This window comes from Capronia epimyces (assembly GCF_000585565.1).
Source record: "Capronia epimyces CBS 606.96 chromosome Unknown aczIQ-supercont1.9, whole genome shotgun sequence".
NCBI classification, from domain to species: domain Eukaryota; kingdom Fungi; phylum Ascomycota; class Eurotiomycetes; order Chaetothyriales; family Herpotrichiellaceae; genus Capronia; species Capronia epimyces.
Window position 1 is genome coordinate 752900 of NW_006912912.1, and position 12747 is coordinate 765646.

At 52.4% G+C, this 12747-nt stretch overlaps 3 protein-coding genes across 3 annotated transcripts; all 3 read left to right on the forward strand.

The window, feature by feature from the left end:
• Positions 1-779: 779 nt before the first annotated feature.
• On the forward strand, positions 780-2370 carry A1O3_09266 (Ca2+:H+ antiporter; the record flags this gene model as incomplete). Its single annotated transcript, XM_007739360.1, has 3 exons — positions 780-1913; positions 1965-2174; positions 2230-2370. The coding sequence occupies 3 exons, from the start codon at positions 780-782 to the stop codon at positions 2368-2370; spliced, it is 1485 nt and encodes a 494-aa protein (XP_007737550.1).
• Positions 2371-3656: 1286 nt separating this feature from the next.
• Positions 3657-6630, forward strand: A1O3_09267 (1-phosphatidylinositol-4-phosphate 5-kinase; the record flags this gene model as incomplete). Its single annotated transcript, XM_007739361.1, has 2 exons — positions 3657-5750; positions 5800-6630. The coding sequence occupies 2 exons, from the start codon at positions 3657-3659 to the stop codon at positions 6628-6630; spliced, it is 2925 nt and encodes a 974-aa protein (XP_007737551.1).
• A 1491-nt stretch (positions 6631-8121) lies between these two features.
• Positions 8122-9651, forward strand: A1O3_09268 (uncharacterized protein; the record flags this gene model as incomplete). The annotated part of the gene is made up of 1 exon (XM_007739362.1): positions 8122-9651. The coding sequence occupies one exon, from the start codon at positions 8122-8124 to the stop codon at positions 9649-9651; it is 1530 nt and encodes a 509-aa protein (XP_007737552.1).
• Positions 9652-12747: the final 3096 nt, after the last annotated feature.

The following is a 12747-nucleotide window of genomic DNA, read 5'->3' on the forward strand; positions in this document are numbered from 1 at the left end:
AGAGGACCCGTATAGACTTACAAAAGATGAGTGGAGGGCCCCTTGCCCCTGGGTTCCTCCAGGTTGGGCCGTATAAGGTACGCTTACAGTACGTACAAAGGGACAGCCCCTACCTAAGCTTTAGCCTTGTACCGGTGCTCGTGCCGTGCCGAGCTTTAGGGGCTAAGGCCTTACTAGAGTCTAGTAGGCCTAAAGCCCTCTAAGTCCCTGTCACTTGGATTCGATGCCAAACCCAGTTGCATCACCAACTCTTGTTTGCTCTCAACCACGCCTCATCCTGGGCATCGCGTCTAACTTGAAGATCGAAGCAGCCACTGGCGGATGAGCCAAGCATTCATTTTCCCGGTTTCAGCTTGTGTTGGACAGCTCTGGGATGCGGACTGCTGTCATGACTCCTTGGCTGGCGTTTGCTTGCTTCAGCTTGTCACTGCTTGACTCCTCCTTGACTTCCTTGACTGCAGTTCTTGTCGTAGTTTATAGTCTGCTCCAGCATACACGACATTCATTGCTTGCCCCCCTTTCATCAGTTCCATTTCTGCTCCCCAGACTTCTTATGTCTTCACGCGTTCTTTCGTTGTTCTTGTTTCCTTGAACCTTCCGTGTCGCCTCGAGCAACTGTCGTGAAACCTCAACCCACGCCGCACTTTGCAACTCCCTCCTCCGCTTCACTCCTCGTCCGCGGTCCAGCACATTCCTGCCTCTGCGACCTTGGCAAGCACTTGACCTATCTCCACATCTGCCCGAGGCTTCGTTCGTGTCGATTTCACCGCCGTCTTGACATGACTCTATTTAAGAGAAGAGAGCGAGAGCGAGAGCCCGCTTCAGACTCTACCAGAAACAAGGATATCGGTGAGAAGACAGGGGTGTCTTCGGCCAGTCCTCCGAGTGATGGCGTTCTTCCCCAATACAACCACAATGGTGATGAGGTTACAGCAGGTATACACCCAGACGGCGAGAGCGGCCGTCGCGGATTCCAGCCAATTCAGTTTTTCCGAATCATATGGAGGTCCTCCTGCGCCGTCTCCAGCTGGGTCAATATCCTGTGGCCATTTGTCCCAGCAGCCATCGCTCTTCATTTCATCCATGGAGACCATCACCTCTGGACTTTCGCCATCAACTACATTGCCATGGTCCCGGCGGCCAATCTCTTGGGATTTGCCGGGCAAGAGTTCGCGAGAAAGTTGCCCAAGGTGGCCGGAGTCATCATTGAGACCACTCTTGGTTCTATCGTGGAAATTGTGCTGTTCATGGTCTTGATCGCTAAGGACAATGGCACGGGCGAGACCGGACCCGGCAACAAGATACAGGTGATCCAGGCTGCCATTTTAGGGTCCATCCTCACCAATCTCTTGCTGTGTCTGGGCTTCTGCTTCTTGATTGGGGGTATCAAGCACAAAGAACAGAAGTTCCACGCCGCCATCAGCGAAGTCGGGTCAGGCCTCCTACTTGTTGCCGGCTTTGCTCTCATGATCCCATCCGCCTTCTTCTCTTCCTTAATTGGCAGCACAGTTACCGGAGGTGAAGGCTACACCGAGGACAGACTCCGCAACGACACCCTCAGCATCAGTCACGGCGTCTCCATCATCCTGATTGCGTCATTTGTACTCTACCTGCTCTACAACTGCGTATCTCACGACAATATCTTTGCCGAAGTCCTTGAGGCCGACGAGGAAGCCGACCGAGACAGGCATCACGACTTGCAAAAGGCCAAGTTGACCATGACTGAATGCATTATAGCCATTGTTTTGGCATTAGCCATGATTTCCTTAATTGCGGTTTTTCTTGTGGAGGAAATCGAGTACGTGGTCGAGCACGGAGTTCCCGACAACTTTCTAGGTTTGATCCTGGTTCCCTTGGTCGAGAAGGCTGCTGAACACCTGACTGCCGTTGACGAAGCCTATGACAACCAGATTGTGGGTGGTTCAAAAGTCTGAGATGAGGAATCGAAACTAATAATCATACAGAACTTTGCCCTTTATCACTGTCTCGGACCCTCTATTCAGACCGCCCTCTTCAACGCGCCTCTTGTCGTCATTGTTGGATGGGGTCTCGGCAAACCGATGGACCTCAACTTTGAGATTTTCATGGTCGTGCTCCTGATCGTGGCCATCCTGGTAGTAGGCAATTTTTTGAGAGACGGCGCCTCCAACTATCTCGAAGGTGGTCTCCTTGTGGTAAGCTCATGCACAGATTCAGGAAAGAAGGTTGTGGCTAATAGCATCAAAACAGATCGTCTATATTATCATCGCCGTTACAGCTTGGTATTATCCCAATTCTGAACTGACGACCTCGAATGGGCGCTCGTCAACCGAGACCACTGGAGAAGGAACCGAAGCATTGGTCAAAATTGCGAGGATGATGATGTCTTGAGCGTTTCTTGCAGAGTGGACATAGCAAGCCAAGCCGGTTTGTAAGGATCAGTCCGCAGGATACCCTTTTGTTAAGCAAGGTATGGTGTTGCGGTGCGAAGCAATGAGGTTATCCAGCATTGTTTTGCTGCAAGCCTAGTAAAAGGCATGGAAGATCGACAGCGGTCACAGCGGAGAAGCTGCTCTGTCTACGTAGTAGGGAGCTCCTTCATATGCCAGTAGTCAGCCCGTCCATCGCTTGGAACATGTCCCAGGCAGGACATGGCTACATCACTCGAGCTCCTGGCCAGGTTTCGGGAAGTGAAAATAGTGCTGTCGGTGAACGGCAGAACGGCATTGGTGGTGTTGTGCAAGACAGTCAACTGCCCATGCAGTCCGAGGCAATTTGCGGTTATAACTGTGTACCCATGTGATGGCGCACTGAGCGACATGGATTATGGACATAGGGGTAAATCAGCCATATACTCCGTAGATGGTAGTATTAGAAGAATCCTCATATTAGGTTTTGTGGCTGCACCTGCGGTCAGGAGTTCGCGTGGTAATAACCATGTCGACGGCACGGATGGGTGGCGGTTGTTGGACATCCGGGCGGACAGCCTCATCAAAGCCCGGGTGCTGGGGGGGTTCCTTAGGCTAGATTTCGTATCACTGCGGCCTAGACGCAAGGCTCCTTAGGCTGAGGAGGCTGAGTTAAGGTGCCTATCTCCGGGCATTGAGTTGGAGGGACGTGGCGCTGGAAAGCACTTCGGGCCCAAGTTGAAGGTGATCTGGACAGCCGGTGGCGTTAGCCTTGGCGCCATGGGAGCTCAGCCAGTGCCAATAGCAGCACTACTAGTACATGTAATTAGTAGTACTGCTAGTAGTTAGTGGTAGTGCCGTGCCGTGCTGCTGTGCATCTTCAGCTCCAGTTGTGCTGTCCCCGTCAAACTCCCCTGCTGAGTGCATCAACTCTTGACTGTGACCTTGCCCGACTCACCTACACCTACACGGCCACCTCCCACCTCCCGCCTCCCACCACATTATCCAGATTCAGATGCCACCCTTGTATCCAGACAGCATTGTCGCAGAGCATATACTCCATAATATCCCTCCACAGCCCATTCCTCGGTCCCAGCGTGTCTCTACTTCGTCGCGCCTCATTCTCACACCGAACGTTTTCATGCCGCAGTCAATGTCAACGTCCACGATCACTCTCTGAGATATGCCCTTCGACCATCCGATTTCCCGGTGATTTGTGGCCAATGCGAACGTCCAGCCTCACCTCGAAGCCTTTCCCTTGCGCCTGAGATGCCACCTGTGGCTACGGAGCCTCCTCTCTCCGTTCTCTCCAACGGTGCCAATTCCTCGTTCGATCGGCCCCCTCGAAAGTCCCATGACAAGACCATCAGTGGCGTCTTTACATACACAAACGGCCAGGACGTGGAGGCCGGCCTATCCGAGCACAGGCTGGATCAGCTCAAGAACCGTCGAAATAACAGCCATGGCTCTCTGACCAACGGCATCCCAAATGGCAACCTCAAGCCTGCTCCCCGAGACCGGTCGCATTCCAAAGCTGGCAGCACTCACTCGGTAGCGAGTATCCAGGGGCCAAATGGCGACAGTTTTGCCAGGCCTGGTAGCCTTGCGGATGGGTTGACCAAGCTCTCGAGTGTCGCAACCGCTACGGATGAGTCGCCCGCTGGACAAACGCCAGAATCGAATCTACTGAACACGGTTCATCCCCCAACCGCCCCCGAGCACGATCCTTCACATGCCGTCACCGCCTCGACGGTGTTGGATACGGTGCGGTTGGATGGACCGACTCTGTCAGCTCACGGCTCTCCGCCCTCGCCGACTCGATTTCCCTCCCCCCTTGCAATGTCTCCTGACACTGCGGCCCAGGATCGATTTCCCGAATTGGCGCAACCTTCTGACGGGCCTAAGCTTACGCATCGCCATACCCTACAAGTGCCGAAATCCAATATTGCGACCGGTCGAACATCGCGCGACTTTTCCTTCTCGGCCGGGCCCTCGGAAGAAGCCCTTTCTACGACCGGTCGCTTTTCGCCCACGCGAGACCAGTACGATGCGTCCACAATACGACACAGGAGGGCTTCACTTGGACTTGTACGCCGGACGACGCGATCGATGCAGTCCGACGTCCACTTGGACGAGGTCCCTCCGGACGAGGACGCGGCACGGTGGACGGAACTGATCAAACAGAAAAGGGCGAGTAGGAGGAAGAGGAAGGAGGAGGAAGATGACGATCGGGTAATTGTCGGAAAGAAGGTTGAAGAGGGCCACGTCAACTGGGTCATCGCATACAATATGTTGACCGGAATTCGATTTACGGTATCCCGAACGAATGCAAAGATGGACCGAGAGCTGACGGACGCCGATTTCGCTGCAAGGCACAAGTTCAGTTTCGACATCACGGGAAACGAATTGACCCCCAGCGCAAAGTACGACTTCAAATTCAAAGATTACAGTCCCTGGGTTTTCAGGCATCTCAGGGCAATCTTTGGCCTCGATCCCGCCGATTATCTCGTCAGCCTGACGAGCAAGTACATTTTGTCCGAACTGGGTAGTCCGGGAAAGTCTGGATCATTCTTCTACTTCTCCCGCGACTACAAATATATCATCAAGACTATCCACCACGCCGAGCACAAGCTTTTGAGGAAGATCCTGAGGGATTACTACCGACATGTGGTGGACAATCCGAACACCCTGATCAGCCAGTTTTACGGGTTGCATCGGGTCAAGATCCCCTACGGCCGAAAGATTCATTTCGTGGTGATGAACAATCTATTTCCCCCTCACCGGGATATCCATCAAATGTTCGACCTCAAGGGTTCTACGATTGGTCGAGATTTTAAGGAAGACGAATTAGCTAAGAACCCCCGAGCCACGCTGAAGGATCTGAACTGGTTGCGGCGAGGCTTGCATCTAGAGTTTGATGCTCGAATCCGGCAGGTGTTCCTCGACCAGCTGAAAAGGGATGTGTCTCTGCTGCAGAGGCTTCAAATCATGGACTATTCGCTTTTGGTGGGGATACATGACTTGGGGAAGGGCAACGAGGAGAATCTTCGCGAGACGACATTGAAGGTCTTTCAGCCAGGAGGAGAACGGGAAGCGGATGACCACAGCACTGCAATGTTGACGCGGACACCGTCCAGGATGGAAAATGCGAGGAAAGCACGAGAGTTGAGATTGACTCTGAAAAAGGAGAAACCCGTGCCTATGGGCAAGGCCAGCACTAGGATGCCGTCCGAAATGTCTTCCGGCGATGAGAGACGGGACCGAATATTCTACAGCTACGATGGCGGTATCAGGGCAACGCATGAGGATGGCTCAGGGGGTGATAAGATATACTACCTTGGTGTCATCGACTGCTTGACTCACGTGAGTGGTGTCCGTCTTTCGAACATGGGCGTTGCTAATTGGTTTGCAGTATGGCTTCATTAAACGGGTCGAACATTTCTGGAAGGGACTCTCGGCCCCTAGCGCCCAGATCTCGCCAGTACCTCCGCAGGCATACGCAGAAAGGTTCCTGAATTTCATTACTGGAATAACAATGACTCCCGAGGAGGTCGAGCGTCGGGGAACCCTGGAGAGCTATCGCACTGGAGAACACGCCCAGACCTCATCTGTGGAAAACCTTGGTCAATTTACAACGGCCAGTCCTGACGATTATGGTCAGCAACAAGAACCTGCTGAAAAGGTCCCGCCTCTCAGTCCCAACGTGGAGAAGACGATGCGGAAAGCTCAAAAGCAGGCCGACAAAGCCACGCCGGCGGAAAAGGGGCGGCGGAAAAGCGAAGAAGAAAAGCCGGAACGCATCCTGAGAACACTGGAAGAACCAAAGACCTCGACACTTCTACCAGTCGTATCAGAAGCTGGGGAGAATGGAGAGCCTAGCGAGAAGCGCACCTTATCTTCAGCGGATGAAAGTGAGGACTTTGGTCTTGAGCCACCGCCGTCTGGGGCGACGAGAAACTTTGCGATCCCTGATCTACGCAAAGTCTCGCCGTCCACGGTTGGTACTGCTACTGATATGCAAGATGAGCCGAGTGAGATCGGTTCATACGCCGGAGACTTCGAACCTCCGTCACAGGTCGAGAATGAGTGGGGACGAAATCATGTTTCTGAAGAAAAGAGAGACAAACCGCCCCGACTTGCAAGCGACCTGATCCAGCCCCAATCTCCTCTTGGGGAAGCGCTCATGGCATCTCTCAACGATATCAACCCCAAGCAGGAAGCCACCAGCACAGCACGTGAGTAGAACAGACTTGTTTGTTGATGAACCTCGGGGGATTGCACGATCAACGCAGACTTCGCCAAAGCGGTTGTGCGACCACAAGTGTCAGCATTTTTGTCGCAGGTCTGCCGTCGTTGCACGGCGACTAGGCACTTCCCAGGCCGGGGAATCATTTGACCTCCGCACAGTGCGAAGATGAACACCAGGATTTCCCGCGTGTCGCATAATTTTCTGTTTGTGTTTTCCCGGGGAAGACCGCAAATGAAATATGGTCCTTTCAGTGCGCCACAAAGTGTTCGACGTGGCAATGCCGTTCAACAGCAAGAGAGGTGCAACACAAACGGTCGGCAGGCCACCGGCAGGATGTGTGGAAGAGAGAGGGGCCATGTATGCCCCTGAAGTGGAGAGCAGGAGGGAGTAGTTTGGCGTTCTTGAGGCTGTTGGTAGCACTGATGGTTTGCATGGATCAAACGAGAGACGGCCAGGTCATCATGCACAGCATAAAGCTCAATGGAGGGTGAGGAGAAAGAATATTTGTACAGTTTCCACCACTACTACTACCACCTTATGGAGCACTCGTATTTGGGGCCCATACCTTGTATCCGAGGACTGGGTCGAGTGCATGTAAGATCAATTCTGGATTTTTGGTGCCCGGACTGGATTGCACTGGTTAAATGGCCCAAGAGGGACAATGCAGATCCTGGACCGACTTCAGATTAATTGCGACCTATACCTAAGGTATGTACTCCGTCAACATTGCGGCCTGGTAGCGAAGGTTGTCATTCTGTGGCTGTGGTTGGACAGTGCCTGCGATGCTTGTTGCCTGCGCCGCGGTGGCAGGGTAGTGGCAGTGAATAACGCAGGCTATAGCCATCAGCCACGGCTAGGTACGTACGTACTTGGAGGCTCAGGTCAGGCGTCCTGCGTACTCTTGAATGGTGTATGGGCACCTGGGCGGATATACAGTAGATGTCTATACATCTGGTGCGTGCCTGAAGGTAGATAGGTACCTAGACATAGTATGTAGGTAGGTAGGCGCCTACCTTACGTCTATCATCCCATCGCGACGTCATTCCCCCTCCTCCCAATCAAGGACACGACACGACGACTAGGTGACGACGACGACGCAAATGCCCATTTCACCTGCAGGCCATTTAGTAAGACAATACATCTGCCTGGTCTGGATTAGCTGGCTCTGGCTAGTGGTTACGAAGACAGGAATTCGTCCCTTTCCCTAGAGACAGCATTGGTCACATCGTCTATGCGTACAATACTTATGTTGTAGGCGTCCCTTGTTCGTAACCTCAGGTCTCGCATACATTAATCTTCTACTCCCACTCCTCGATTGCGAAACTCGACCTATTCTACCTGCTCTGTAGAAGACTCACAGAACGACTTACCGAGCGCTCTCACCCCTCTCCTTCTTAGCAGCCTTCCTCGGTCCTCCTCTTGTTCACCATCATCAGTATTAGCATCACTCCCAGTACCAGTATCAGTACTAGCAGTGCACTCCTCATGGCTGACCAAAACTACCCTCCTCCTCCGCCCGCTTCCTATCCCACGCAGCCGCCGCCGCAGCCGGATATGTCTTCGTCTGCTCAGCAGAATCAGGGCGAGTATCATCCGCAGCAATCGTCTCTGCCGGAATATCAACCCCAAGATACTCTTGCCCAACTACCGGCGGACAATGCTCATCTACCACCACAGACCGCTACTCAATGGCCAGTGCAGTCAACGACAGCGGCGACACAAGCACCATCACTGGCAACCCAAGGCTACGACTCCCTCCCACCACCACTTCCTCAGCGCCCTGGAACTTTGGGTGTCGATGTCAAAGAGCCAACAACGACAAATATTCAGCAGCCTCCGCAATATCAGACTGACTACGCCGGTCAGCCAGCACAGCAACCTCCTAAAATTCACCCGGCCCAGTATGCCGGTCCATCATCATTCCAGCCTGGCTCGCAGTCCATATTCCAACCACCGCCACAGCGGCACAAACAAACCTTTGCAGACGACGACAATCCATCCAATCCGGTCCACTATATCCGTGACCCTCACAAATTGATTGGATATCTGGTACCCTTCCCACGGCCCAACCTACCCAACGTCAAGCCTGAAGACATACCTGTCCGCTTCATAATCTATACGCCGCCGCCTCCACCACTCCAAAAGCCTGCCGAGGGACAAAAGGAAGGCAAACTTCACAAAGTGCAACGGAAGTGGCAGGAAGAAGTTCGCAGTGCAAAGACCAGCACGGCCAAGACGGCGTCATGGAAAGGGGTCAAGTCCAAAGCCACCAAAGGCATCAACTGGGCAATGAACAAGACCACCTCTTCGAACCTAGACTTCCTTGGCCGAGTATCACCAGCACATTCCGACGACGATGGCGAAGGCCACGAGACCCACAAGACGGTCGGCGTGGATGAGATGGTTTTGGTGTACCCGCCAAGTCTGCCTCTCAACGAGCAGCAGATGCGCGAGGAGTTTGTCAACACCATGTTGCGGACCAAATCCAAAGCACAACGTGACACCATCATCGCCACTGGTCTGATGCCCGTGGGATACGGCATTGACATCCTCGCGACCTTCATTTGGCCATTTGGCGGCCTGGGGGAGATCGACACGGTCTGGGCATATGCATCCTTCCGCGGCGCCAAAACGGCGCGCAGTGTGACGAAGCGACTGTCTTCCAACAGTGAAACGGGGAATCACGAGAAGGATCAGCTGACGCTGACCTTTACACACTCGGCGCGCATTGAAGCTCTGAAGAGATACCTCGACGCCGAATGCCACAAGGTCGATGGCAAGTTATTCCCGGCCTACGTGTCGAGTCCAACGGAAAGCGACGTCCTGGAAGCGATCGGGTGGACACCCCGCGACCGAGGCGGCGCAGATCAGGAGGAGAAGAATTGGGAGGATGAGCAGTGGGAGATGGCCGAGGTCAAGGACGATCTCAAGAGCGTATTTAGCAAAGGAGCCCGCGAGTGGAGAAAATGGTGTCTGTTGCTGGAGAAGAATCCGGAGAAGGCGATGAAAAAGTAACAGGACAGAGTTTGGCAGCCAAAGACAAGTAGAAATAGTAGCCACCTGGCAGCGGCAGTCATTACGGAGTATTATGTGATGATCTACTAGAACCCTATCACCACTACAAGGGCCTCGACCGAGTCTACAGGCTGACAAGCGCCAAGTTGATGATGAATTTACCATACGAAGGACGATCAACGGAGTGCTGTCATGGGCAGAGAAAGTATGTATTGTATCCGTACTGTACGAGACGCGGGAGCGCAGTGGTAGTGGTAGTGGTAGTTGGAGTGGTCACATCACAGAACGGAGTCGGAGTCGGCTTGTGGCTTAATGGTCGCTGGCCGCCAGCCGCCGGAATCTGACACGTTTGATTGGCGGAAAGAAAACGTCTCCAAAGTCAATGCGATGCGCGACGGCAGAAAGTGCTCAGAAAGAGAGCGGCGGAGAACAATGACCACTGTTCAGATGGTGCTCAGAAATAGAGCGGCGGATCACTGACTGTTCAGAAAGTATTCAGAAAGAGAAAGAGAGCGGTGGTGAACAATGCCTGACTGACTGACTGACTGACTATGATGTCGAGAAGAGCAAATGCAAATACAGGCGGAAGATGAACACGGTAGGGTATGTAGGCCTTTACTGCCATAACAGAGGTCTAAATCTCAGACGTACCTAGTATGTACCTAGTAGTGAGGATGAGGAAGATGACGAGATATGAGATATGAGATATTGGACCAGTGGTCATGTCATGTCAGCTCACTGATTACTGATTACCTTGAGCTCTATGGCTTCACGCAACGGCTTCATTGCGCTGAGACGCTGCACCCTTATAGGCGTGGGGGATCATTACAGTAGTAGTCGACTGTAGACTATATGTAAGGTATCCAGTCCAAGCTATTCATTTCATCATCACATCATCACATAGCTACCTGGTACTCATTGAAGTAGTAGTCGTAGACTATATGTATCCAGTCCAAGCTATTCATTTCATCATCACATCATCACATAGCTACCTGGTACTCATTGAAGTAGTAGTCGTAGACTATATGTATCCAGTCCAAGCTATTCATTTCATCATCACATCATCACATAGCTACCTGGTACTCATTGAAGTAGTAGTCGTAGACTATACGTATCCAGTCCAAGCTGTTCATTTCATCACATAGATGCTGGATAACTTAACCTACACCCAAACCACACCGCTGCTGTTTCTTCACCATGACTTACGGGAAACCGTACCAGTCTGGTCCCGCAAGTCCAAGAGGCCCAGGTGTTGTCGTACTTTCATTTCCTGGCTGAGGACATTGTCCTAATATTGGTCCAGTCGCTTCTACATCCTCGGAGAATCATGTGCTCGACCGCTTGATCTACCCAGGAATAGAGGGACGAGGAGGCCGGGTTCTCGTAGCAGCTCGTTGGCTTTCGAAAAGGAAACCGAGGTCATGGAGGGACAGGCCTATGCTCCCATATCGGACACACAATACCTTCCAAGTGCGGACTTCCGGATTCAAAGTCGGAGAGCGGGCACAATCACGGCGGAAAGGGGAGAAACATACCAGGGTTTCCTTGCTTACAACAGTGTAAATGCCACAGTGCTTCAATCGAGCTCGAATCACGGCGACGCGAATATCCTGTGCACTCGGATAGTCTATGTCGAGCCCTAACCGCAACCCTACCAACCCTAACCCTAACCCTGACTCTATACCCCCCCCCCCCCCCCTAGTGCGATCAAGTCTCTCCGTTTGTGATATCGATGTACTCTTGATTTTCTCCTTCATCTGCTCCCCATTTGGTGCGTAGGCCGTCTCAATCACCAGGGTAGGTTGTCTTCGAGTGCCACCAACAAGGTCGAGTTGGAAGTCCAGTTGAAGATGGACAAGTCTCCAGTTGAAGATGGATAAGTTTGTCGTCGCGCAAACGGTATTAGATCGTGGCCGAACCGAACACACAGAGATTTTCCAAAAAAAGAAGAAAAAGAAGAAAAAAAGATTGTGATACGCCCATCTGGTTTTGCGACTCTCTTGGCTGCGGACTCAAGTTCAAAAAAGTCTTTCGTAAGATTGTGTGCAACGGTCTCTGAAGGATGGTAGGCACTCTGAGGAGTAGATCTTGTTCCAAAGGATAGTAGCCCCACCTATTGTCTACAGTTCGCTTGTATAGCGACCTAGAAGACGGCCACCTACCTCAAATTCGACTCAACAATATCGACCAGCTTCTCTAGGTACTCGAAGTCTTTCTCGGGAAGAGAGAACCTGGCGGTTGTGTTCGATGAAAACGAGACATCACGACTTGAAATAGTCGAGCATAGGTCTCAAAGACGGTGAAGTGAGTTGAACGCACCCGGTTCCGGTGGATGACGCCGAAACGAGAAGAGGAGGCATCGTGGTTGCACGCAGCACGCTCCGCCGCAGAACCATCGCGCGACAGTCTTGAGCAGGTATCGTCGAGCTTATACGGATAATCTGTGGGATCATCAATTGGAAAGAGGTTAATGGCCAACTACTCCGTACTCCGTATTGATAGTCCAGCCACCCGCTTTCGCCGGCCGTTGTGTATGGTAACATACCACCGGGCCCAGAGGATGCCCGTTCGAGATCGCACGATAAAAGGCTTTGACGTCAATCGACCACTAAGCGTGGCGTCTCTGGCCCATAAGACGAAGCCAAAATAATTGAGAGAGTGTGTGTGCTAACGGTGAAACTGCAATTGAAAAAGTACAGATTATGAGAACGGGTATAGAACGGGGGGATTCAGGATAGAGGTACGGAGTACCTTAGGTACCTACGGATAGACAGGGACGGGAACAGAAAGCGGGGACCTTGGCACGGAGAAAAATTTACTGCCACTGCATGCAGTGGGATCCTGTATCCTGTATCCATACATTCTATTAAACCTTTAATCCTGCTCACAACAGATCACCGTTGCCCTCCCTTGGAGCATCGAGCCCGATTTATCCAAATATTACTTTATCTATTCTGCCCATCCCATCTTTCTACTCGTTATATCATTGACATAGACCCTGCCGTGATCCCTCGCCAATTCGACTCCCCGCTACCGCTTACCGCTACCTCGACGAAACACTGGCCTAACCCCAACCCCGCCATCTCAAGTCACACA